The 24201-nt window shown below is 54.0% G+C and overlaps 2 protein-coding genes across 3 annotated transcripts in view; one reads left to right on the top strand and one right to left on the bottom strand.

Moving 5' to 3' along the window:
* The first annotated feature begins 272 nt into the window (after positions 1-272).
* Positions 273-6150, top strand: LOC141946208 (steroidogenic acute regulatory protein, mitochondrial-like). Its single transcript, XM_074875667.1, has 9 exons — positions 273-341; positions 1173-1187; positions 1919-2057; positions 2330-2452; positions 3208-3432; positions 3891-4066; positions 4925-5109; positions 5815-5908; positions 6049-6150. Exons 1-9 carry the CDS (start codon positions 273-275, stop codon positions 6148-6150), a joined length of 1128 nt encoding a protein of 375 aa, XP_074731768.1.
* A 1255-nt stretch (positions 6151-7405) lies between these two features.
* ADAMTS14 (ADAM metallopeptidase with thrombospondin type 1 motif 14) overlaps positions 7406-24201 on the bottom strand; it is a 38654-nt gene continuing 21858 nt past the window's right edge. For both annotated transcript variants that reach the window (XM_074874220.1, XM_074874221.1), the window contains exons 7-22: positions 21555-21660; positions 21236-21379; positions 20236-20368; positions 19985-20098; positions 17693-17841; positions 17317-17492; positions 16363-16496; positions 16025-16148; positions 15797-15880; positions 15477-15640; positions 14610-14775; positions 13165-13297; positions 12805-13012; positions 12279-12405; positions 11704-11814; positions 7406-11024 (exon numbers count right to left, since the gene is read on the bottom strand). In XM_074874220.1, the coding sequence (XP_074730321.1) occupies positions 10669-11024; positions 11704-11814; positions 12279-12405; positions 12805-13012; positions 13165-13297; positions 14610-14775; positions 15477-15640; positions 15797-15880; positions 16025-16148; positions 16363-16496; positions 17317-17492; positions 17693-17841; positions 19985-20098; positions 20236-20368; positions 21236-21379; positions 21555-21660 (2429 nt within the window). In that variant the 3' untranslated portion in view covers positions 7406-10668. The remainder of the gene's footprint in view (positions 11025-11703; positions 11815-12278; positions 12406-12804; positions 13013-13164; positions 13298-14609; positions 14776-15476; positions 15641-15796; positions 15881-16024; positions 16149-16362; positions 16497-17316; positions 17493-17692; positions 17842-19984; positions 20099-20235; positions 20369-21235; positions 21380-21554; positions 21661-24201) is intronic.

The following is a 24201-nucleotide window of genomic DNA, read 5'->3' as shown; positions in this document are numbered from 1 at the left end:
CAAGCCCCTGCTGCAAAGCTTGCAGCTGCTTTGGGCCATGCACATCACACAGGCATACCTGCAAGGCTTTCCTACAAATGTGGGACACACACAGACACTTATCTTGGTGCCACCACATATGAAGCCACCCTGGAGCAGACTGCAGATAAGCAGCAGAACACCTAAGGAGCAGCAGCTGGCAGGGGGTTGCTGTTATAACCTGCCCAGCAATCAAGAATGGAGGGAGAAAGCTGTGAAGCTGTAATGGGACACAGCTGTGGAAGCCACAGTGGATGTGCTATGAGGTTATCCCTGGAGGAAAAACCAGAGTGAAAAGCTCAGGGCTGGGGCTGACGAGCCAGGTGAGGAGCCTCGGAACTGACTGAGCTGAGCCAACAAGTCCCCAGGGCTGGGATAAAACCCTCCAGCACAGCAGGGCTAAAACCCATGGGGAAACGAGCTGAAGTTTTTTCCTAGGAAACTGCACCACCCACTCCACCCCTGCCAATAGTGAGATTATTGAACTGATGTGATGCTTGCTATAGGAAAAAAGATATTAGCAGCACAAAACATGTTTGGAGAGACAGCCAGAGCCCGCAGCTCCCGTGTGGGACAAGGTTATGAGGGGTGACATGGGGACAAGCCCCTACTCTGGCTCATCCCTCTGCAGGGGCAAGGGCTGCTGCCTTTTTCAGCTGCCAGGTTGCTGGGCAGGCTGCAAGGGTCACTCCATCGGTGAGCAGCTGCTCTTGGGAGTGAGCACTCACCCAAAGGGACCCAGCACCCAGAGTCATAAACCGTATTTAATTCCGTCAGCTTTGGGTCAAAACAGTTGTTTCTTATGACTGCTTTTCCTACTTACTCAATTACCCTCACTCGCAATTATTCTGCCATGCCCAGAAGCCATCCACAGGTATCTCTTTTGCTACTCCACTCCTAATGATACATGTATTAAAGCAACATGCAATACTGTATAGATTCACCAGACTGTCCTTGTCCCCGCTGTGACAGCCCCAGAGCTGCCAGGGAACAGTGGCCTGCAGGGCTTGCACAGCAGCCACAGAAGGACTGTTCCCATCCTAGCAAGAAACCCACTGGCCACAACCACACCAGATTGCAAGCCTTGACATCTCTCCCTTTTAAAGCCAAAAATCCTTCCTGGTCTCCTTAGCCAACCATTTTGGCTGTTGCAGCCTCAGAGGCTGAAGGTAAAGTGAGCCATAGTGATGCTGTGTGAAACAGAAACATCCGACCCCTTGGCTACATATGTGTGGAAAAGCCTTTCCATGGTAAAAATCAAACAGGATTTTCAAAGCACTTGAAAAAGCAGATACTGCCAGAGGAATACAGTGTGGCTGTATTTTAAGGAGTGACCTAGTAGGTTTTGGGTTTAACCTTTTAAGAGAGGCCATTAAAACCACAAGGGGAAGGACTGAATAACTGCACGCCAAAAGATATAGTGGTCCCACCATCACTGTGAGCAACAGAGAGGTCTGCAGGGGATGATTAGGTGGGAGTGAAGTAAGGAAGAGGAAAATAAGGAGTTACCCGAGGAGTTACAACAGCAGCAGTTACCACCATAACTTCTATGAAGTTTCCACAGGAAAAAGCACCATTTTGGATGAGCAGCTCCCCAAGAGCAAAGCCACATTGCTCTCAACTCGCACTCCATCCTTCCCTCCATGCCAGTGCCCCCGGTTGCCTTTAGCCAGCTTGGGTTTGCCACCACAGTGGCACTGGGGACTGCTAAAGTGTCCCACCTCAGCCGTGCCGTGGGGACGCGTTCATTCACAGCCGCCTGCCCGGGGCAGGAGGAAAGGCAGGGAGTGCTCATTCAGAGGGAAGCGTGGCCTTTCCCTCCGGCCCCTCCTCTCGCTTGCCTTGTCCTTGAGCACTCCTTATTCCCAGCTGCTATCTGGCAGCGTGGTCCTATCATCAGGTGCCGTCCTTCGGGCCGGCTATAAAAGCGCGCGGGGATGCAGTGTGCTCCCGGAGGCAGCCCCGCTCCCGCGCCATGCTGCAGGCCACCGTCAAGCTGTGCTGCGGCATCGCCCACGACCACCTCCGCCGCCTGCCCGGTAAGCACCGCTCACCTCTCCCCCGACCTCGGGAAAAACAGGCAGAAAAGAGGGTCCTAAAGGAGGTGCTAAGTCTGCATTTGATGGGCATCCCCTTGGGAGGTGCTCCCTTGGAAATGTCACATCTATGCATCTATTTTCCTCCCGCGTTGTATCATGCAGAGTGTAGTCTTGGTCTTAGCTGCAAATGAACTTCCAGCAGAGACGCGGGGCACCACAGCATCTTCCTCATGCACTCTGTGCACATCAAAGCCCACGTGTTTCTCCCCCAGGCTTGAAGATAACAGCCGTTGCAGCAATACAGAAGGACGTCAGGGGACTGGTGGTAAGAGGATCCCGTGGCTCACCTTCCAAAATTTCTCATTATATTCAGAGGCTGATGGGAAAGGAGACAGGTAAGCTCAGCCAGGGCGCTTGGGTACCATGTTTCCTAGCCCTGCTCACAACCCCCTTGCAACACATGATGGAGGGTTGCATATTAAAATGCACTCCTCTCCATATGATTTGACCCGTATCTTGGGGGACAGAGTTAATTGCCTTCTCACTGCTAGACTGGTCTCCAGCTCTCTGGTAGCTTAAAAGCATTCCCCGTACTGATGGCAAACTGGGTTAGTGGAGAGACCCTGAGATTCTGGGAAGGTAAATCACATCAGCTCACTATACAGGCAGCCAAAGATTTAATCAGAGTTTACAGGCGCTTAACAGTGTTTTGCTGCATGTCTGCTGTGTCTCTAGTTCCACCACTTACCTGAAGACTTAAAACCTGCAAATTCATCTGTTGTTTTTGAAGTGTGGCTTGGTCCAAAGGCTGCCTATGCAATGTTAATCACACCCAAGCCACGTGCAATTTGTACCACAGTATTACTGGGAATTGATTTGGAAAGCAATTTTGAAAAGCTTTCCAAGCAGTCAGCACAGACACAGCAAATGAATGCCAGGGATGCTCCTGAGAGCAAAGTTTTCTGCACCAAGCCATGCCCCAGCCCAAGAGGGGACTAGTTGCGTGGTGGAAACGGCGGTGTAAGAGCCCAGACTTGGGGTCAACAAACCCCTCTGCTCTGGCTCCATTTGCACTTCTGTGCCCGCAGCCACATGCGCAGGCAAAGCTGGGAGGGGGGGCTTTTCACATCGCTCTGCCTTGCTCCTCCAGCCACGTGCCCAGAGCCCGATGGAGATGTCAGCCCCAGCCGGTTCTCCAGTGTGGACCTCTCCTACATCAGCCAGGGAGAAACGGCCCTGCAGCGAGCGCTGAGCATCCTGCAGCAGCACACCAGCTGGCAGGCCGAAACGCTGCTGGTAAGCCCAGCCACCTCCTGCCTTCGCTGCCTCACACCAGAAAAGCTCTCGGGAGGAGAAATGAGTCTGGGGAGGGGAGGTTTGCTTCTCTTATCCTGCTCAAAGGGTAACGGCAGGTGCAGGAGACATGCCGTGCAAAAGCATGCACGGCAAAGAGGGTTTCCAAGCAAGTCTTCGTTAAGCACGTTTGCAAGCAAATCTGCAAGGTAAACAGACAGCAGGAAAAAGCTTGGAAGGGGAAACTCAGATAATCGTGTTCACAGGGAAAGCCATGAGCATTTCTGCAGAAAAGCCCAACAGATTGCGACTTTGTTGTTATTTACCGTGTTTGTTCATTAAGCTGTTTGCTGAATTGTTTAATTTAGCTAGAAAGGAGCTTAAAAAAAAAAAAAAAAAAGCAATCATAGCGGCATGATTTAGATATAACAGCTTTCGCCTGTAAACCAGGCGGTGGTTAAAAAGAGAACTGGGATGATTTATTAGCCAGGCGTTTCAGTGTGTAGCCAATGCCTCTTGGGGCATTTGGGGTTGATGCAGGCTCTCTGCCCTCTCAGGACGCCGGGGCTGCCGTGTCCAGCGCCGCCCTCCCCGGGCTGGGCAAGGTGTTTCGGGCAGAGGTGGTCCTGGCCGTGCCGGTGGCCCAGCTGCACCGGGAGCTGTTTGAGAGGATTGAGCAAATGCCCCAGTGGAACCCGACCCTCAGCCGGGTGAAGGTAAGGTGGGGAGGGATGCACCGCAGGCGCGGTGAGTGATGCCGTCGCGAGCCAATGGTCTGAGGTTTTGCATCGCCAGGGTTGCTAGCATCCAAAAAAAAATCATATTTATTGAGGTTTTTAAGATCGGTGAAGGATTAAAGCTAATTCCACACTCCTGCAAGAGCAGGATATCACCCCAGGGAGAGAAGATGTGCTTTATTGGCGTGACATTGAGGAACATGTCATTTCCAAGCTTTCTTTTCCGCACGGTGCCTGTTCACAGAGGTTTTTCTGTGCTGGGGGACCCTGATGTTGCTCAGACTTTAATGTCAGGGGAGAATCTGTTCAAGGGAATCAGACAGCTCAAAAAAAAGAGGCCAAACCAAATCTATCACTCTGCAGGGGCACCCCCAGAAAGCTTGTGTATTGTCTTGGGCTTCTGGTCTGTATTATTTGCCTTATTTCTCAGTTCCTAAATCACAGCAGATCCCTAAGCAAGCTGCCAGCCTCAGAAAGCCTTCCCTAGCTCACCTGGGCTGGCTCAGATGCTACCCAGCCCCTACTTAGTTATTGCTACCACTTCTCTGTCCCTTCAGAAAAAGAAAGACCATAGAGAGAGTCCCATCCCAGATAAAAAAGGCTGCAAAAATCACCTGTTTTCCTCCTTACTACCCTGCAGGGGATTGGGATTTAATTATAACCAAGTGCCAGCCCCAAGCCTCCGCCTTGCTGCTGCTTCTGCTCATGCTGCGACCCCACACTACTGTCCCCTAGGTGGCTTAACGTCCCCTGGGCAGGAGTAAGGGGGTGGTGGGGATGTCCCCCGAGGGACAGCCACAAGAAGCCTAATCCCTGGGGTGTTTCTTGCTCTGGTAGGTGCTGCAGCGCGTCGGGACGGACACACTGGTGACACATGAAGTCACCGCTCCCAGCCCGGGGAACCTGGTGGGCCAGCGGGACTTTGTCAGCGTGCGGCACTGTGGGAGGAGGGAGACAGCCATCTACCTGGTGGGCACCGCCACCCACGTCGAACCACTGCCCTTGCAGGAAGGGTGCATCAGGTAAAGCCCCTCCTGAAAATGACTATCACAAGGTACCGTGTCCCTGCAGGGGGGAGACCACTGCTGCACCGGGCACGGCAAGGGAGGCACGCTGAGAGCTACCTCCCTGTTGCGTTTGCCCTGGGATCTCACAGAATCACAGAATCATCTAGGTTGGAAAAGACCTTGAAGATCCTCCAGTCCAACCATTAACCTCACACTGACCGTTCCCAACTCCAGCAGATCCCTCAGCACTGGGTCAACCCGACTCTTAAACCTCTCCAGGGATGGGGACTCCACCCCTACCCTGGGCAGCCCATTCCAACGCCCAACAACCCCTTCTGGAAAGAAATACTTCCTAAGAGCCAGTCTAACCCTTCCTGGGGCAGCTTGAGGCCATTCCCTCTTGTTCTATCGCTTATTACTTGGTTAAAGAGACTCATCCCCCCTCTCTGCACCCTCCTTTCAGGGAGTTGTAGAGGGCGATGAGGTCTCCCCTCAGCCTCCTCTTCTCCAGACTAAACCCCCCCAGTTCCCTCAGCCACTCCTCATAAGACCTGCCCTCCAGACCCTGCACCAGCTTCATTGCCCTTCTTTGGACACGCTCAAGTAATTCAATGTCCTTTTTGTAGTGAGGGGCCCAAAACTGAACACAAAATATCCTTACACCCATTTTTTTTCCTCCCTGGGGTGGACCCTCACTATCTGCTCCCTTGCCCACCACAGGGCTGAGTCCCGGCTGAGCTGCATCGTCCTGCAGCCACTGGCAGGGGACCCCGGCCGCACCCGCTTGACCTGGCTCCTCAGCATGGACCTGAAGGCAAGTGCCACCATGTTACTTGGGGTGGGACAGCAAGGGGTACGCATCTCAGTGTGCAAATGCACCCACCTCCCTGGGATGGGCGCCCCAACTCTCTTTGACCCAGCAGGACCAAATTCGGGGTGTTTTCTCTCCCAAAGGGCTGGATCCCCGCGTCTGTCATTAACCGCATCCTGCCACAGTCCCAAGCGGACTTCATCAAGCACCTCCGCCAGCACCTCTCTGCTGCCACGTGCCCCTGAGCTGCAGGACAAGCACGAGGGACGCAGCCTGAGCTGGAGACCCATTCCTGCCCCTTCTCGTTGCCACTGTGGCCGAGCAGCCGCGGCCACCAGCAATGGGGCAAGACAGTGCGCCCACCGAGCAACCCCGAGCGCGGAGGACACCCCTCACCCAGCACCGTGCTTCTGCCTCAGGGATGGAGTGGGGCGTCTGCAAGCTGGGGCGACTGAAGCACCCCCGAGTCTTGCATTAGGGGCTGCCTAAACCCTTGCTCAAACCTCGCCCACGAGCAGCAACGGTAGCTGGTGTTCAGCATCGCTCCTCCCTGCCGCGCACAGGGGAAAGGGGTGGCTGCCAAAACGCACCCCAACGTTGGGCATCGCTGCCCAAGCTGCAGTTTGCTCTGTGGCTTCAGCCCTGCCCCGGTTTCATCGCTCTTGATTTCTTACCTGCCTGTGGTAGCAGTTGTCAGTGCAAGCTCAGGAGCTCTTTTTGGCCTGAACCAGTAACATTTTATTTATTTTTGCAATGGCTAAGCTATATATTTATGTGTGTGTATATATGTATATACATAGAGCTTTTTCTCCTGCTGTGCCAACAGTAGCAGGCATACGGCACTAAAGCCATGTCGGGGGCGGGGGGGGTGTCAGAAATGTGCTTTTCACCATCAGTTCAATTGATTTAGGGTACTGCAATGCGAGAGGGGGTGGCAAAGCAAGTGAGAAAGCAGCTCATGGAGATAGGCAGCAGCAGGGTGGGACTCAGCCCCACAACCCTGTCATGCAGCATCATGCCCTCCAGGCCCATGCATTCACGGGAGCTCATCACTGCAGACCTGCAGCATAAAACCCCCAGTGGATTTAGTCCTAGGAGGATCCCCAGATGACCAGCCACCCCACACCCCCAGCCCTTTGCAGCAGGGATGGATCCAGTGATCTCAATACTATCCTGCACCCTCAGTACATTGTGCCATAAACACGCTGCCAACCACAGCTAGAAACAAGCCAAGCAGCTGGGTGTCATGAAATGTTATTACAGCCATTGCAGGGTGCTTGTAATTTATACATCATGGGTTTTGCTGGGTCTTTGGCTTATTTAAGGGGAAGAAAAAATCATCTCAAAACAATTATGTGAAACTCTAGCTGATAAAGAGTGGCTGAGTTGAAATAAAATAGAGGTGGCGGCTCACTGTGTGAAAACCATTTCAACAACCACACACAGATAAGTCGTGTTTCCCCCCCTTCGCACACCCATCCCACAAATAAATCAACAGAAAGATTTTGATGTGGATTTATTTTTTTTTTACATTATGTTAGAGTTCAAAAAAAAAAAAAAAAAGAGAACCCAACAAAATTAATAAATATTAAAAGTTAAAAAGCTCTGAATCTCGTATGTACAAAACTTTATACATCATCATAACACTGGACAAGATTACATCACAGGAATGACTTGGTGCATCTACCCGGCCCAGGAGGACTCGAGGGACCAGATGCACCCTCTCCTCCTGGAGACAGGACCAAATCCCTGCTGGGAGCTGGGCCGTCGCATCGCTCCATCCCCACACCGCAGCTTTCCATGCACTGTGGCACCAGCACGGCAAGCAGCGGCCCAACCTCAGTGTGTGCTCACCTTCTTGTGCTCACCTGGAATAAACACCCAGTGCCGGGTCCCAGCCCTGCAGCATCACCGCCCCAGAGCATCCACAGGTGGCAAAGGGGGGTTTATCGCACCCTGCTTTAAATCTCGCCCCCCTCTCTCGGCCAGAGGCGGGGGTTAGCACCTGCAGCGCAGCCCCCTTGCCCCGAAGCACCCCCCGGGGACCCTGGTTGTGGAGTGCAAGGGGGCTGGGCCAGTCCTGAGCCACAGCTCTCCTCCGAGGTATAGCAAGGAACCACTGCAAATATTCCTAATGCAATAAAGCACTAATGCCCAGGACAGCACTGAAGGGAGGGGTGCAGCTGAGAATTTGGGAGGAAGGAGTGAGCACACATGCACACATACTGCACCCTGCAGACATTACAGCCCATTTTTCAGGGGGAGAAGGGTTTTTTTTTTATTCAATGCCTCCAAGGCTACTCAAGGGGGCTGAACAGCCTTGCTTGGGGCAGGGGAAGGTGAAGCAAGCTCAGTTCTGCCCCAAGCCAGTCCAGGGCTGTCCCAGTAGCAGGAGGGGGCTGAGGCACAGCCTGCACCAGCCCCAGCCCTCCCGCCCTGCACCGCTGGGGAGAGATGCTCCTTGAAGAGTAAACAAAGAGTTATCTTTGGCACAATAAATAAATGCTGGCACTCCCACGGAGGGCAGTGCTGGCGGATAGGCTGGCAAGGGGCATGGCGGTAGTGGCAGCAGTCCAAGGAATAAATCCCAGCCTGGTACGCCCACAGTATCTCATCGATCCTGTGGGTACCAATACCTGCACGCCTCGGACCTGGGCACCCCGCCGCAGCATTTCGTAGGCATCCCTCCGTCTGTCCGTTCCCACGAGGTGTGCTGGTTGCTTGGCTCAGACAGATGTGTGGCTTTGTTCCATCTTTCATGAAGCCCACTTAATGCTGAAGGGCAGCACCCAGGAGGCTGGGGATCTCCAGCCTCAGGTGCTTTTAAGAGTAGGTAGATAAATGCTCGTCCAGCCTTGACTCAGAGGCGATCCCGGGGCAGGAGGGTGTACAAGCTGCCCTCTTACCATCTCTTCAGCCCTTTTTGTAGTGTTGGGTAGCTCCAGGGGAGCATTGCAGAGGGAGTCCAATGCTTAAAGCACCAGGAATGCACAGCGGTCTCCATTCTTTTCAATTAAAGTGTGTAATTCAACGTCTCCCCTGCTGCAATCCACACCAGCCCAGCAAAGGCTGAGGGGAGCTTGCACAATGATGTGAGCTCCTCCAAAATGCCCCAACCTCAAGTTTCTTGCAGCCACACAAGTGCTATGGATGCAGCGCTCTTCCTCAGCACTGACAGCACTGAAAGCACCAGGCTCAAAGAGCAGCGTGCCCTAAAACCCACAGGCTCTCGGTACATGCCGAGCACTGTGGGCCACCTCGCCAGCAAGCCCCAGACACCTGAAGAGCTTCCCAAACACTGCCCCTGGAGATGCCCTGTCCTGCCCATCAGATGGCCAGGGAAACAGCACCATCAGGGCCAGCACGTGCTCCCGAGAGACCCCGCTTTCTGATGCTGAACTGGTCTATCTGTCAAGCCTTGCCTTCCTCAGACTCCACCTCTCTGTCCCCAAAACCTCCTCCCTGCCTGTGCTTATCCCCCACAGAAGCCCACCTTCCCCCATCACCACACCCAGAGGTGCTGGATGCCCTCAGCTGGGAGGCTGCCCACCCCTAAGCACCAAAACCACGGCAGACTCCTTGGGGACACCCACAGCGGGCTGCCTGACCCCGCCCTGGGGAGGTTTCGAGTTCAGTAACTCCTCCGGGCAGACCCTGTGCCTGGAGCTGACCTGACACCAAGCAAGCTGCACACAGCCCTAGGCTCCTAAAGTGCTGTGCATAGGTTTAGTACTTGGCACAATATTTTTTTAACGGCATTAATCACCCCCCTTTCACCCCCTCCCATGTGACAAAAAAGACGTAGATGAATCTTCCTCTCTCCTTTCTTTGTAACTGCCCCTAAAATCCACTCCCAGCTTCCCAGCCGTCCCCATTTCCCTCCGAAAGTGTTGATGCCCCACAGGCACTGGGTACAAGGGTGCAGGGGTCAGGCTGGTGGTCCTGCAGAGGCTGGGCATCAGTGCCAGCTCAAGGCTGGCCAAGGGCAGTATTGGCTAAAAAGTCACCACCAGGTGACAGGCATTTTTCACATGTATATTTGGTCTTTGACCTTGTTCTTATTGCTCGTGTTAGAGTTGCCTGGACCATCTCCTGACTATCCCGCAATACAGCACAGAAGCTGGTCTACGGTTTTCATGCTCCATCTTCCCCCAGACGCGTTTCCCAAACTCTCTACCCCAAAACAGGGACAGCCCAGGGCAGCGGTTTGGGCATCTCCCAACATTTCTCCCCACCATCTCACCACCTCCCTCCAGTTGCTTGCCCCTCCCAGATCCCCAGCATCCTCCCATTGCTACCGCCAAGCTCCGAGCACCGGGGCTGAACCGTGGAGCCAGGACCCTCCTCTCCAGCACATCTTGTGTTGTTGCTTGGGGCAGGGGGAAAGAAAAAGCAACATTAAAGCCCTCCCCTCAAATCTTTTTAGCACCTTGGGAGGAAGCAGCTCGTCTACCTGCAGCCAAGCTGCTGTTGCTTTTTTTGCTCCTTTTCACCTTTTTTCCGTGGCACTGTCAAAAAAAAACGTGCCACAGTTGGGAGGGCGGGGGGAGGGGGTGGGTGGGGGGATCATGAGAAGAAAAGTGGTTTTCCCGGGAATTTCTGCGTGAGCCAGGTCATTTCCAAACCTGGCAGTGCCACCCATGAAAACCATCAGTGGAAATGGGGGGGAGAGGAAAAAGAGGGGGAAGAGGAGAGTGAGGGAGGAAGGGAGGGAGGGAGGCGAAAGGCTTCCCCTGCCCCTCGGCGAGGTGTTCCCGAGCAGGTTACCTGGCTGCCTGGCCCCTGCCCAGCTCGCTCGGGGCTGGCAGCCCCCCAGGGAAAGCGCCACTGCCAGGCATCCCTCCACCAGCGGCTGGCCCAGCCTGAGGCGCCGGGGTGGGGTCCCCCCCGGGTCCCCCCCGGGCAGGGGCAGTGGGGCGGGGGGAGAGTGGCAGAGCAGGGCTGGGAGCAGCGGTTCCCGGGGAAGAGCTGGGACCAGTGGTGGGGGGTGAACCAGTGGTGGAGGAGGCTTTCTTGCCACAGGATTCACAGCAGAGTTTGTTGTAGCCAGGGATGGAGCAGTAGCGAGCCAGGACCTCCATCTGGCAAAAGATGGACTTGTCCCCCAGGCAAGGCTCCCCTGGAGAGGGACAGAGCAGCGTCAGACAGCACGAAAGATGAAGATGGCATTAGGCTCCCACCCCTGCACCCTTCCAACAGTCCCAAAGGCAACAAGGTGTCCCCCTTGCTGTCCCCAAACCTACTATTGCTCTCTGCCCCAGGGCAGCAATTTTGGTAACGCTTGTATAGGAAGGGGGGGTAAGGGAGTTGGAAAATGAAGCCAGAGCGCTCAAGGTTTGTGTGCATGGCAGAAAAAAGACAGAGCAAGGGGTCCTCCAAACCAGCATCTTAAATCAGATCACGATGCAGCTCACCCCAGCTATGAAGCGCTCTAAGCAACGCCTTGCTTGGAGCAAGGGGCAAAAGCCAGAAGCCATCTCCCTGCTTGGGTAAACACGGCAGGCTGATAAAAGTTCCAGGTAAAAAGGAAAGGGCATAAAATCCAGGAGGCAAAGCGGAGTGCAACACGGTTGCCTGGCCAAAGGCAGTGGAAACTGTAAGATCCCAGACTCCACAAGATGGCAACCGAGCAGCAGGCTTTGCAAGCAGATGCTCAGGGATGCAGCAGTGGAGGGTAAAACTCCCCAGAATCAGTGCTGGATGTGCCCCCTCCCTTTGAGCAGCCCCTCTTTCCCGCAGGGAGCTGCAGGGAGGGTTATCCCGGGAAGCGTCGCCCTTACCCAAGCAGGGACACTTACTGGAGGAGATCTTGCTAACGGGGTTTTTGGCCCCATCCTGGGGCACCCGCTGCCCTTTGGGCGTGCTGTGGTCACCGGTGTCGGCGCCGGCGGTGATGCCGGAGAGCTTCCCTGTGGAGAGAGCACCACGATGCCCAGCCGCCACGGGAGGTTGGGGGCACTCAGAATACCTTAGGAGGATGTTTTGGTGGGGGATTTTTTTGTTTCAAGGGATCTCCTTAAAAACGAGGTCCCTTGGGGAGCACCCAGTTGGGGTGTTTTGGGTGACTTAAGTGCTGGGCCAAGATGAACTCCAGGGTGTCCATCTCCATCATACCCTCAGCTCACCGCATCCCCTAACTGCCAGAAAACCCAAAACCACCTACAGCAAATATCAGGGTCAAGAACAGCGAAGTGTAACATTTTGGCTGGCGTTTAACCCTTTCTCTGCCAGCAGCATCAGGGATGTTCAACCCGTCCTTCTTTGCTGGCATCCTCCTGAAGCCGAGATGGGCTGGAGGCATGCATCAAGGTTGGTCCCCACTGGCACATGCCCCCCTCCGAGTGACCCCTCCTGCTCCTCCTCCTCCTCTCACCTGGGCAGAGGGCCAGGTGGCAGCCCTGGACGGCCTCCGGCTTGTCGCCCTCGCAGTGCCCGCCGCCCTCGCTGCCTTTGCACACCACCTGCCGCTGCTGGACGCCTTCCCCACAGCTGGCCGAGCACTGTGCCCAGACAGACACACAGACAGACAGTCAGGGCTGGGGTGGGGGGAGCCCGCACACCCCGACAGCCACCCCGGAGGGGGATTTGCAAGTATTTTCAGATGATGACTCCTCGGGTGGATATTGCTGCCTAATAAAGGCTTTCTCCCCTCCTCTTCAGCACGCCGCCGCCCCGCTCTCCACCAGCCTGCACAGGGATGCTATCCCCTGTCTCATTTTGAGTTTCCCCACAAACCTCGGTGAAAACATCGCTGGCTCTTGTACCCTTATCTCCATCCCTATGAGACCAGCCTGCTCTACAAGCACCCGGCCTTCACACCCAGCTCCTACACCCCTCCTCTCAACCCCGCCGTGTGGCTGGGGGGCTTTCTCCACCCCGAGGCCCTCTCCCCAGCTCACCTCCGACCAGGCGCCCGTCCTCCACTGTGCAGGGCAGGGCAGGCGGCTGCAGGGCCGGCGCGTCTCGGGGCGCTGCCCGGGGCAGTACTTGGTGTGCAGGGTGCGGTTGGTGCCGTCCTGCAGGCGCTGCACACACTGCACCGCCCGCGCCTGCACCCCCAGCTTGCCGCAGGACCTGCTGCAGGCACCCCACTCCTCGGCCACCCAGCTGCAGGGGAGAGGGGTGGGGGGGAAGATGGACACGGTGAAGGCACTAGAGGCGATGCCCACACTGGGAAGAGGCCGGCGCGCTCCCAGCACAGCCCCAAATACTCCCGTAGAGGGGATGAGAGCACCCCGGGCTGGCTGGGGGGGACTTACGCTGGCTGGGAGCATTCCTGGAGGTTACAGCGCCGCCGGATCGGCTTCGGCTTCTTGCCGTTGTCACAGAAGTTTCTATGCACCATTCGGTTGTCGCTTTTCCGCCGGCAGCCGTACTTGGTGTACTGGATGCCTGGCGGGGACAGAGCATAGGCGGTGAGGCAACGGGGGCAGGGGTCTCACCGGCTTCCCACCTCCTTCTCCTGCATCCCTGCCGGGATGGGATGTGTGCTCTCAGATGTCACCACTCAGATGGGACCCAAGCAGTCCTTCACCCAGGCTTGCAGAGGATGCTCATGTGGGTGCTGGACCCCCCAGCCTCTTGGGGTCACCCAGGCCGTGGGGTGCACACACAGAGAGGGGCAAAGCAGACTCAGTGTCCCCCCCATCCCTCCCCCAAGCTGGTCTCCCAAAAACCCAAGTCAAGACATGAGAGTTTCCTGGTGGAGACACAGTCACGAGCACTTAGCAAGCTACAGATTTGGCTTTATTTCTCTAGATGGGGGTAAAAAAAAGCAGCACATCACAAGCCCAGCCAAAGCACTGCTGTAATTTGCCAAATAAGCTGTGCTTGCTTGGGAGTAGACCAGACTGGGGCTAAGCCAGCCTTAGCCATGAGCTGCCTGCTGCGCTGCCGGGAGCCCTGCTGCAGCAAGGGCCACAGAGCCAGCAAGAGCTCACTTTCCAGCTCTGCCAGTCCCAAAATCTTCCAGCTGCAAGGTGGAAGTGTGAGGTCTTCTCCATTATTGGAGAGTCAGGTAGGTTGGAAGTGACCTCTGGAGGTCTCTGGTCCACCTCCTGCTCAGAGCAGGGCCAGCTTCAAAGTCAGATCCCACTGGCAAGGCTTTCATCAGCAAAGCCCCCAATGCCAGCATGTGGGCACACACGCTTCCTCCCAGAGGGAAAAATCCATCAGTAACTCTGCCAGGAGCTCGTGTGTGCTACCTGCCCTCCATCACAGAACCTACTGGTGTGTCCACACCTATTTCCACACAAGCTTTAGGAGCAGTCATCTGCAAGACCACTACTCCTTGACTCAAATCCAGTTAAAAACAGCCGAGGAATTAAAAAAATCAAAGCAGGTACGTGGATAGACAGACAAAGGTACACACACAATCACATAAGCCTATTTTCATAAGAAATCTGGCTAAAATGCTCAGCTAAACTTCTCTGCAATAATGGTTTTTAATGCTCACATTCCCATGTGGTAGAACCCCCAAATTACAGAGGTGTGAAGAACATGGGTATGGAGAAGAAAGCCAGGCCTCCAAACAGTACCAGGTCTAGGTCTAAAGCCTTGCGATGTGTGATCTTGGGGAGAAACACTTTAAAACAGCACCTGCACGTTTCCAAGCCAGAGATGCCCCAAAGGGCTCACGCACTGCCTAACATACCCAAGCATCCTCCCAAGCCCACGCTGTAGTCTGCTACGAAGGGAAAGCTACCTCCTCCACACGCCTTGGAGCACTGAGACCAGCTCTTGAGGGCCCATTCATAGGAATCCATCTCCTCAAGCAGGACGTTGTTGTTTCCAATCATGGGCAGCAGGTCTTCGTGGATGATGTACCGGTACATCAGGCTGCTCCTTGCCTCCTCCTCCTGAGGGATGACCTGCAGGCAGAGAAAGGACAATTGGAGAGGGGGAAGGAGAGGAAAGAGCGATGCCATAGAAGAGGGAAGGGAAGAGGAGGCCATCAAAGAAAAAAGAAGTGAACAATGACTGCGTGGTACGGTACACACAAGAGTAGGAGAAACAAACCCTGTTACTAGCTCCAACATGATTAGGTGGGCTCTGAACACAGAGTCTACCCTTCAGGAATGTACCTCTCCAGTTGTGGACAAAAATGCTGCCCAAACATCCAAACTCCAGCCTTAGGTCAGGTGTCCTTGGTCTCTCCTCTGACCTGCAGGACCACAGTCTACACCCAAAGCCAGCACCGGCCACAGGGATGGACGGGAGTGCAGACCTCCCCTTCCCTGGGTGCCCAGGGAACCCAATCCCTAACTCCCTCAAATACCATATAACTAAAATGAGACATGGAGTCATGAGCAATTGCTGCACAGAGCAAAATGCAGCCGGATTCAAAGGCAAGCACCCGAGCAACGTGTCCTTATGCCATTCTTGCACGCAACTCACTAACCCTTGCTTTTGGCTAGCTCATTTCCCTGGTTTTAATGATATGCCCTACGTCCTTTCTCTGCCAAAGTCCTTCCATCCCCTCCTACATTCCATCTCAGACCACCCTCCCTCTCTGCACCGCTGGGTGATGGCCATCCCCAGCACCCCCAGAGGATGGGTCAGCCAGGCTTACCAAAACGCTGATGGCCTCGTGCAGAGGGCCACTGGTTTTCAGGCTCTCCTTGCCATGTTCAATGGTGTATTCCCACTCCAAGCCCATCTCAATGAACACTTGGCTTTTGGCTTCTTTACCCTTGGCATTAAGGATGAAGTTACCCGTGGCTTGATTCTTAACAGCTGGAGGAGAAAGGAGGTATTTCAATGTCATTTCCTCTGGTCACTGCCTTTGAAGGGCTGGAACGACCTGGATAAGACCCTTTGGGTGGGAATTGTCAGAATAGGGCTGAGAAAAGGGTAGTGGGTGAAAGGAGAGGCAAACTACGGCATACTCACCGATGCTGTGGGATGCGGGCTCCATCTCTTCTATCTGAAGGTGCCTCGCCCCAGCTGGAATCTCAAACATCTTCAAAACACCCGCTGAAAGGGAGGGAGGAAGAGAGGAAGGATGGAGGGAAGAGAAAGAGCAGGTTTGCTCCAACCGGACGCATACCCGCTCACAGCCACCTGTGAATCCAGCTGACCCAGATGGAACCCGCTCCCCAACCCACCCAGCCCGCTCACCCAGCTGCTTGGGGGTCTTGGCCAACGTGCCCTTCACCGTCCGGCAGTGGGAGTTGTCCCCCCCGCAGACCCCGCACTTGTCATCCTGCTTCAGGGAGCCGACCTCCTTGTCACAGCCAACGTGCTGTCACCCGTGGGGAAGAGAAGACAAGCATGGGGTTACATCCCTGCAGCCCACCCCATCGCTTTGCCATTCCCATAGCCCTTTACTGCACACAGGGTCAGTCCCCGGGCTAAAATGTGTGTCCCCAAGGCATCGTGGGTCAAGGGGATGCACTAGCTCTCTCCTGGGCAGGCAAAGGACAGGGACAATTGTGCAGCAGCCATCAGCTCCTCACCACGCACTCGCCCCGGACGCAGATGCTGTAGGGGTCTCGGTAGCTGCACCGGGTACCGTCGTGAACGACCTGATTCATGAACACCACGTCCCCCGTCCCCTCGGACCGGCAGATCAGCTCGCACTTCTGAGCATCTGCAGCAAAATAAGAAGTAAAGAGGAAAAAGAGGGAGGAAAAAAGGGGTTTGTGGGAATACATTAGAGTGATTGAAGACAGAAACCCATCTCAGCTGTTGTACCCCTGAGCACAGTGAGAATTCCAAAGCCCAGGCTACTCATGTGCCTTATTCTGCCACCTCCGTTTGCTGCTCAAGAGCCTGCACCTTTGCCCAGTGCACTCGGGAAATTAAGAGCCTGGACGGGACACGCTACGTAACATCACAATGCCAGGCACTTGGCTGCACGCACAAGGAATACCGTGCCAGGCAGGTGGACCTGGCTCCCACCCCAGCCCAGAGCAGCATGCTCCCCACTGCGGCTCCGGGAGCGAGCAGGGAGCATCATCACCCCCACCACCACCTCTATGGAAAACAAGTCCTCTGTGTGCCAAAGCACACAGAAAGTGGAGATAAGACTTTTAAAGTAGCGCAGACAGAATTATCTCTGGCTACCAAGGGGCTCTCCTCTTACTAGCGCGGGAGGAGCAAGGAGAAGTTTCAACACGGGCTGATCTTCTCAGCCCACCCCTGCTGCGCTCTGAGACAGCAGGAACCAGAGCAACGGCTGGGTTTCTCTACATGACACCTGAGGGCAAACACAAGAAATTGATTTTAAAGATCTGGCTGCTTGGTGCTGGCTTATTACACTCTAGTTTCCAGCCCAGGAGCTTTCCACAACCCAACATCTGTGCAGCTGGCACAGTCTCCATCCCACGGTGATGGCCACCAGCGCGGCGTCCTCTGGGAGGGAAGGCAATTTGGCTACTGCTCCTTTGCTAGGACCCACTGCCGCTCACCGTCGTGATGCTCGTAGGGAAGCCAGGCGTGCTTGCTGTTCTGGTGGGTGTAGTAGGAGTTGCGCTTGGAGCACTGCTGGGCACGGAAATCCTGGTAGGGCCCCGGGCACTCCTCGGCATTGCACACTTGGTACTCGTAGGTGGCTCCCGGGCAGTGGCGCCCACCGTACGCCGGTCTGGAAAATAAAGCAGGTGGGTTAAAAGAGCGTTTGGGGGGGGGATGCTGTTCAGCACCCAAATGCACGGCACAGCCCACAGAGGAGCAATATCCCATCCCTGTCGACTGAGCGCACAAGGGGAAGAGTGAGGAACCTCTGGCTCTCTGTCACTTCCAGTTTCACCCCGCTAAAAGGAGGGAGGTGGAGGCCAAACGTACGGCGGGTTGTTACAGTTCCGGCTGCGCGAGCGCACGCCTCCCCCGCAGGTCCTGGAGCACGAGCCGAATTTGGACCAGGAGCTCCAGCTGCCGTCCTGGCTGTAAGGCTGCTCAGACGTCTTCCAGATGCAGTGACCCTTGAAGCACCACTGGAAGGGAGGAGGAAGAGGGGTGAACTCAACGCCTGCCTCTTCCAAAGCACTCGGCACCAGCAAAGAGAGCCCTCCTGCACCCACAGCACTACAAAAACAGCTCGCGGTTTGCAAAGCACAGGAGGAAGGTGCTCTTCATCATGCTCTCAGGCACGTCCCTCCCATGGGAAGCAGGACCAGGAGCGGTCCCTGGGCATGTGACAGTGTCACTGATTTGTTATTAATTTGAGCTGATTTTAATGATTTTTGGTGATGTGGTTTTAAATAAGGAATGATTTAGAGTAACCATGCAACCAGTTATGCTGCTACAAAGTCCTTTGTAAAGTCCCAGGCTAAGGCCACATAGGCTGGTAATAATCATTAACCAAATTTCTACTCAAAGAATAAGATTCATGACCAAGTACTATGGTTAGGCTGTTTGGTAAGGACGATTTATTGCCCTGTAGACCAGGTGTTCTAAAAGGATACACCAGGTGTTTTAAAAGACACAGTGTGAAAGGGCCTTGAAGCATGTCAAAATTGTAACATGAGCCAAAGTCCTTGGGTCAAGGGCATTGGAGGGTCTTTCTTTTGAGTCAGTAATCCATGGTGGTCACAAAAGCAGCCCCCCGACTCATTTCAGGACTCAAGTGCACATGACCGGAAAGGGGTGGGAATAAGAAAATGAGTTATGGGAGTTAACGTTTATGTATGAAAACTTGATTAATATGTACCACTGTATCCTTTATAATCAGCATGTTACATGAGCTAGGTGTGCGTTGTTGGTGAGACAACTCCCCTACGCACCGGGCTGTTAATAAAGGAGTGTCTGCTTATCTACATCACACTGGTGTTGATAAGTTCTTTTATCCCGTTTGGTGACAACAGTCTGGTTTGGGGACCACCAAGCTACATGTTTCACGACCAATTCAGGAGCACCAGCAGCCCGCAGTTTCGCTGCAAGAGCCCAGCACAGCTCCACAGCAGGGACTGGCAGCAGAAAATGCAGCGGAGGAGCAGGGACAAGCAGGGCAGGCTCCCAACACATCTGTGCTTGAACCTGGCATAGAAGAGCCTGGACAGTGGTGGTTTATATCAGCTGGGAAGCTGGCAGCTGAGTTACATCGTCATGTTTCTCTCCGGGGTTTATTCGCTCACAAGTGGTTTGTTTTTTTAAATCATAGCTGGAAAAGCGGGCAACAGAGAAGGAGTGATTTGCTCCAGACATGACACACAAGCCACTCAGCTGCACAGACGGAGAAACGTGGATGTGGAAGGACAAACCCATGCAAAAGGCTGCTGAAGGCACAAGCCTGGAGCATGCAAAGATCCCTCTGCAAAACAAATCCCTTTGGTTTTCTTTCCATAAGACCGTATATTTTAGTTCCTGGACTGGTTTTCTCTCTCCAGCCAAACTCCCTCTTTCTACCCATGCAGATCCTCGGGCAGGCACTGAATTACACCTGGGTCTGGGACTGGATCAGCCCTGGGGACGCCTCCCCACTGGCACAGGGGGGATAAACCCAAACTTTGCACGGAGCGCAGCAGCAAGCTGCTGGGCATTTTGGTAAGTGAAATCCAGAGCTCCACACACACATATACAATGCCTGACAAAGCTGCGGTGTCACCTCATGGGCACCCAGACCCAGGCTTTAACTCCAGCCCTGGGGAAAAGCCAAGTGTGCCTTCAGTCACCACCATGACAGATGCAGGGAAGGTCCCCCAAGGGCCAAAACGCTGACCAGCCCGTGGGCCTTCCAGTCCACATGTTGCAGTGGCAGCACAACATGGAACACGTCTGTACACGTCTCAAAAAGCCTCATTTTGGAAGCTTTTGGCAAACCCTCATTCAAGCACTCAAGGAGTCTGCATTTTCAGCAAGATTGCTGGGATTTACACAGAAACTCATCAAAAATTGTTGGATATTTTATGCCCAGCTATTCTCCAGCAGAGAACCACCCAAAACCTACATCGGCCACCAGTTTTTCCAACATATACATGCAGAAGCAGGCAGACCAGAAGAAAAACAAAGTCCTCATCTGAGCACAAACTGGGGAAAATAAGGAGTAATACCAGCTAAAAACCAGGCACCCACCAACTGCTGCCCTCGAGGGTGTCCCTGTTCCCTCCCAAGGAGGGGGCAGGCAAGACCAGCCCCTACCTTGCCCGGAGAGCACTCGGTCCCATCCAAGGGTGGCCCCTTCTTGGTCTTGCAGAAGTAGGGGTTGTCCGGGTGGCTGCACCACAGCTGCTTGCAGGGGTCGAAGGTGCGGAACTGGGGAGCACAGAGGAGCTGGGCTGGGACAGCAGCGGGGAGTCCCAGCAGGCTCACAGCACCCCTCCTCGCCCCCACGGCACCTGGTTGGGGGTCCCAGGGGTGGCGGGCAATGCGGTCATGCAACCCGTACTCACCGCCGTGCACGTTTTGTAGCCCACACCGAAGTCGAAGCGGCACTGCTCGTCCATGGAGTAGTTAATGCCCGGCAGCTCGGGTAACGTGGGCCACTGATGCTCAAAGGGGTCATCCAGGAGGCAGTCATAGGAGCTGCAGAGATGCAGGGCAGAGGCAAAGCAGAGTCAGGTATGGAGGATTTCCCTCCTTCACCCCATCCCTCACCTTCAGCCCTCTCTCCAAATTCAGATATCAAGAAATCCGAATTATCTTGCAGTGGTGGAGTCCCATCCCTGGAAGGGTTGAAGAGTCGGGTTGACCCAGTGCTGAGGGATCTGGTGGAGTTGATAACGGTCAGTGTGAGGTTAATGGTTGGACTGGATGATCTTCAAGGTCTTTTCCAACCTTGATGATTCTGTGATTCTGTGATGCTAACTACACAACACTGGAAAACATGTTTCCAGCAAAGAGCAGCTGTGCAGAGTCCCCCAAAGACAAGCATCCCACCTCTGCCTGCAGCTCCCTCGGGGACAGAGCCCCTTGGTGCTAGTGGGTCCTCCTGCTGCTCTTCTTGGCCCCAACACACAGAAAGCTCCTGGCCTGTTTATACTTTTTTTTTTTTTTTACGCAGCACAAAACATTTTATAGCCTAAAGGGGAAACCACACAGGCTGCCCAAATCAAATGGCAAAAATATTTGAGATCTGGATCTGGGCTCCACCTGCACAGAGCTTCTACAAACTATTGCTCTGTTGACATCTCCAGCTTTTAACAGGCTCCTATTTGCCTCCAGCCTCCGCAGTCCCAAACCTGTTCAGCCTCATGCAAGGAACCAAAGCTGTTAGTAGAAGAAAAAGTGAAAATAACCTCCCCAGGACCCGTTTTTGCTATTTTGGCCAAAACAAGCTACACCAATGGGGACCTGCCCACTGCCTGCTTCACACAGGAGCTGCGGAGTACAAAATGCAGGCAGTCACGCCGTCCAAAGGGGGAACATCCCCTCCTGGTTAAACCGACTTACTGAATGTAGCGGTTAAGCTCCTGCTTGCTGCAGCGGGACCAGTGGTAGCGGTGGAAGGCAGCCTGGACCAGCGGCGCCATGATGCTCCCCATGCTGGTCTCATCAGCACAGCGGTTGCCCTGGCCATCGTGTTCCATGCCTAATCTGGTGGGAAAAGCTGGTGTAAAGTCAGGTTCCCGGAGGATTTACACCAGCCCCATTGCATGCCGTGGTGGTACGCACGCCTGCGCCAGCAGGAAGTCCCTTTTGCAAAGAAAGGGGCACCACCACGCTTGTCCCTGTGCCGAAGGGGACAACCAGCTCTGCCCCCATGACTTACACGTGGCCAGTCTCGTGGGCGACGACGAATGCCGAGGAGAAGCCATCTTCGTGGTTGAGGGTGCAGCTGCGGAGAGGGTGGCACATCCCTGTCACCGGCGCGTAGCCTGGGGCAAGAGAGAAGGGAAGGACAGAGGAAGAGAGGAGAGAGAAAAACCGTTGAGAGAGGGGGGAAAACATGAAAAATTAAAAAAAAACCCTGCAGCCTGGCTTCACTGCAACAGGAGGAGAAAATAAAGAGGAAGGCACTGAAGAGGAGGAGCTGCCCAGGTCACCTGGATGGCAGCCCAAGGACTTGCTCACCAGTACAACCATCCTGGCTGCCAGTGCCAAAAGCAGGTGAGGTTACGCTAGCCTCGCCACCATCTCTTTGCCCTCGTGCTAACGCGTCTGGGCCAGTGAGAGGGCAGCAAAGGAACCCATGGGTCCTTTATTGCTGTCAGTGACCACCACCTCCCCAGCCCAGAAACAGCACCCCTGCATTCTTCTTTATTAAAAAGAAAGGGAGGGACTGAAAAGCATGAGGTGTCCCCCAGAGCCCCACCAAAAACCAAGCCTCGCTCACCGCAGGCTACGGGGACCCCTGCCATGCACCCGCACATGCACCCACACCAGCCCCAGGCACGGGGGCACCCCCCCACCAGACAGGGCCGGGGAGGACCATGCACCTCCCCAGCCCCCAGCCCTCGATCAAGTGCAGTGCAGTGGGGCAGCTGTGGGCAGGGAAGCCTTCCCCCACCATTCAGCAATGCATCACCTTGAGTTTGGTTTATTTTTCATTTTTTCTCACATTATTTCTGCCCAATTCAATTAATTCCTTGGCACCTTCAAGAATTTACTCTCCACAATTTTTTTATATATTTTTTTAAGGACTGACCCTTTTTGGCATCAAGGGGAAGGAAGTTAGCACAAAGAAAGGACTTACAGATCCGAGAGGCAAAAGCAGGGCAGGACCATGCTGGATAACTCTGCCCTGGGGATAGGGATGCTGGAAGAGGAAAGCTCAGTGAGGAAGAGGGAGGCTGAGCTGCAGCAGGAGAGGGGTGCTGATGAGCTGAGGGTAGATGCACACCCTTGTGCCTGCCCTCCTGCACACACCCTGGCCAAAACATGGGGTCCACAGAGCCCATGTGCCACCATTCTCATGGGCCACTTCCTCCACACCAAGCCAGCGACTTGCAACTAATTGCCCTGGAAGACGATGGAGAGGAAATGATGGGATTGCTCTCAGCTTAATTGCCAAGACGAACAAGTGGGTGGGTCTCAGCACCACGCAGCTAGCCAAAGACAATAGATTATAACAAAAAATAAAAGGTTTCCTACAGCTCTGCCCTAAAGTCAACAGCAGCTGACTCTGTGGGTGCACTGAGTGGATCGGATGTCTGATGGGACAAGGGATGGGCGGCTGCCGCACTGCTGGACACCCAGAAGTTACCATCACCCCAGGCATAAGGCAAAAACAAGGGGGTTTGGGGTGAGCATTTCCCTTGATATTTCTATTTATCAGCTGAGCAGAGATTTTCCAGGGTGTCCACCTGCAACGGAACTTCTGAAGGAAACTTCTCTCGTCACAATAATTTAATTTTTCAAAACAAGCCCAGACACAAACCTTTGAAGGGCTCACTCAGACAGTACTTTGTGGGAAGCGATGGATGTGTTTTTGCCTGTGCTCCAAGTGAAGGAGGTCAGATGAACCCAAGTTGCTGAGCAAAAAGCCAAAGATTAAATAAATACCTGATTCTCATTACATGCAGAGCAAGTTCACTTCTGCCTGTAAAGCACCACGTAACCTCAGAGAAGCCTCCACAATGACAAGGATCTTCTCAAAGCAACTTCAATAAATACACTCAGGGTTTTATTTACTGGGGGAAGTGTTTGCTCTTCATCTTCCCCACATTCAAGTGGTCAACAAGTCTTACTCCAATGAACAAATAAACTAAAACACCTTAAGAAAGAGAGTGGAGAAATGACTTGCGCAATGGGTACTGCAGTCAGAAGGAAAGTGTCAGGTAACAGGCCAAACTAAGAGTTTGAGAGAGAGAATCAGATAATTGGGTTTAACCATACAGTAATGAGTCAAATTCTGGATAAACCATTTCTAAGTAATTTTTTTTTTCCCCCATGAAACTTTCCACAAGAAAGAGTAAAGATGTGGCAATTTTTCTGTACAAGGGGAGAGCAAATATATTTTGTCTAGGATGAAAATGGGACACATTCCCAACTAAAGTGGCTCTGGATGTCTAGGCAGGAGACGGGACAAAGGAATATGAAAAGGTGGATGCTCAGGAAGGCAGACACTGATCTCTCATAATTAAGACCACCCCACCGAGAACTGGAAGTAGTATAAGGGATTCTCCATGGGAGAACGATGGCAAGAAATATTACCTGCAAAATACTTCATTGGTAAAGACTACATTAGCCTGCAAACGCTTACCAGACACACACAGAGAAGTGGCATGTCCTCACCACACTGGCAGGACACCAGCCAGTCTCTTGCTTCCTCCAAATGCACTTTATTATTCTTTACGGACATTTCCTACCTGCTTTCAGCCTCTCTGACCTTCTACATGGACCACCACCAGCCTGCTCAAAGGCCAACCGTAGGTGATTACAGGGCAAAAAATTAAATCTAAGCAAAAGCATCCTTC

Source organism: Strix uralensis, chromosome 7 (genome assembly GCF_047716275.1).
Source record: "Strix uralensis isolate ZFMK-TIS-50842 chromosome 7, bStrUra1, whole genome shotgun sequence".
NCBI lineage: Eukaryota > Metazoa > Chordata > Aves > Strigiformes > Strigidae > Strix > Strix uralensis.
The sequence above is the reverse complement of the archived record's forward strand: the minus strand, read 5'-3'. Positions and strand labels throughout refer to the sequence as shown.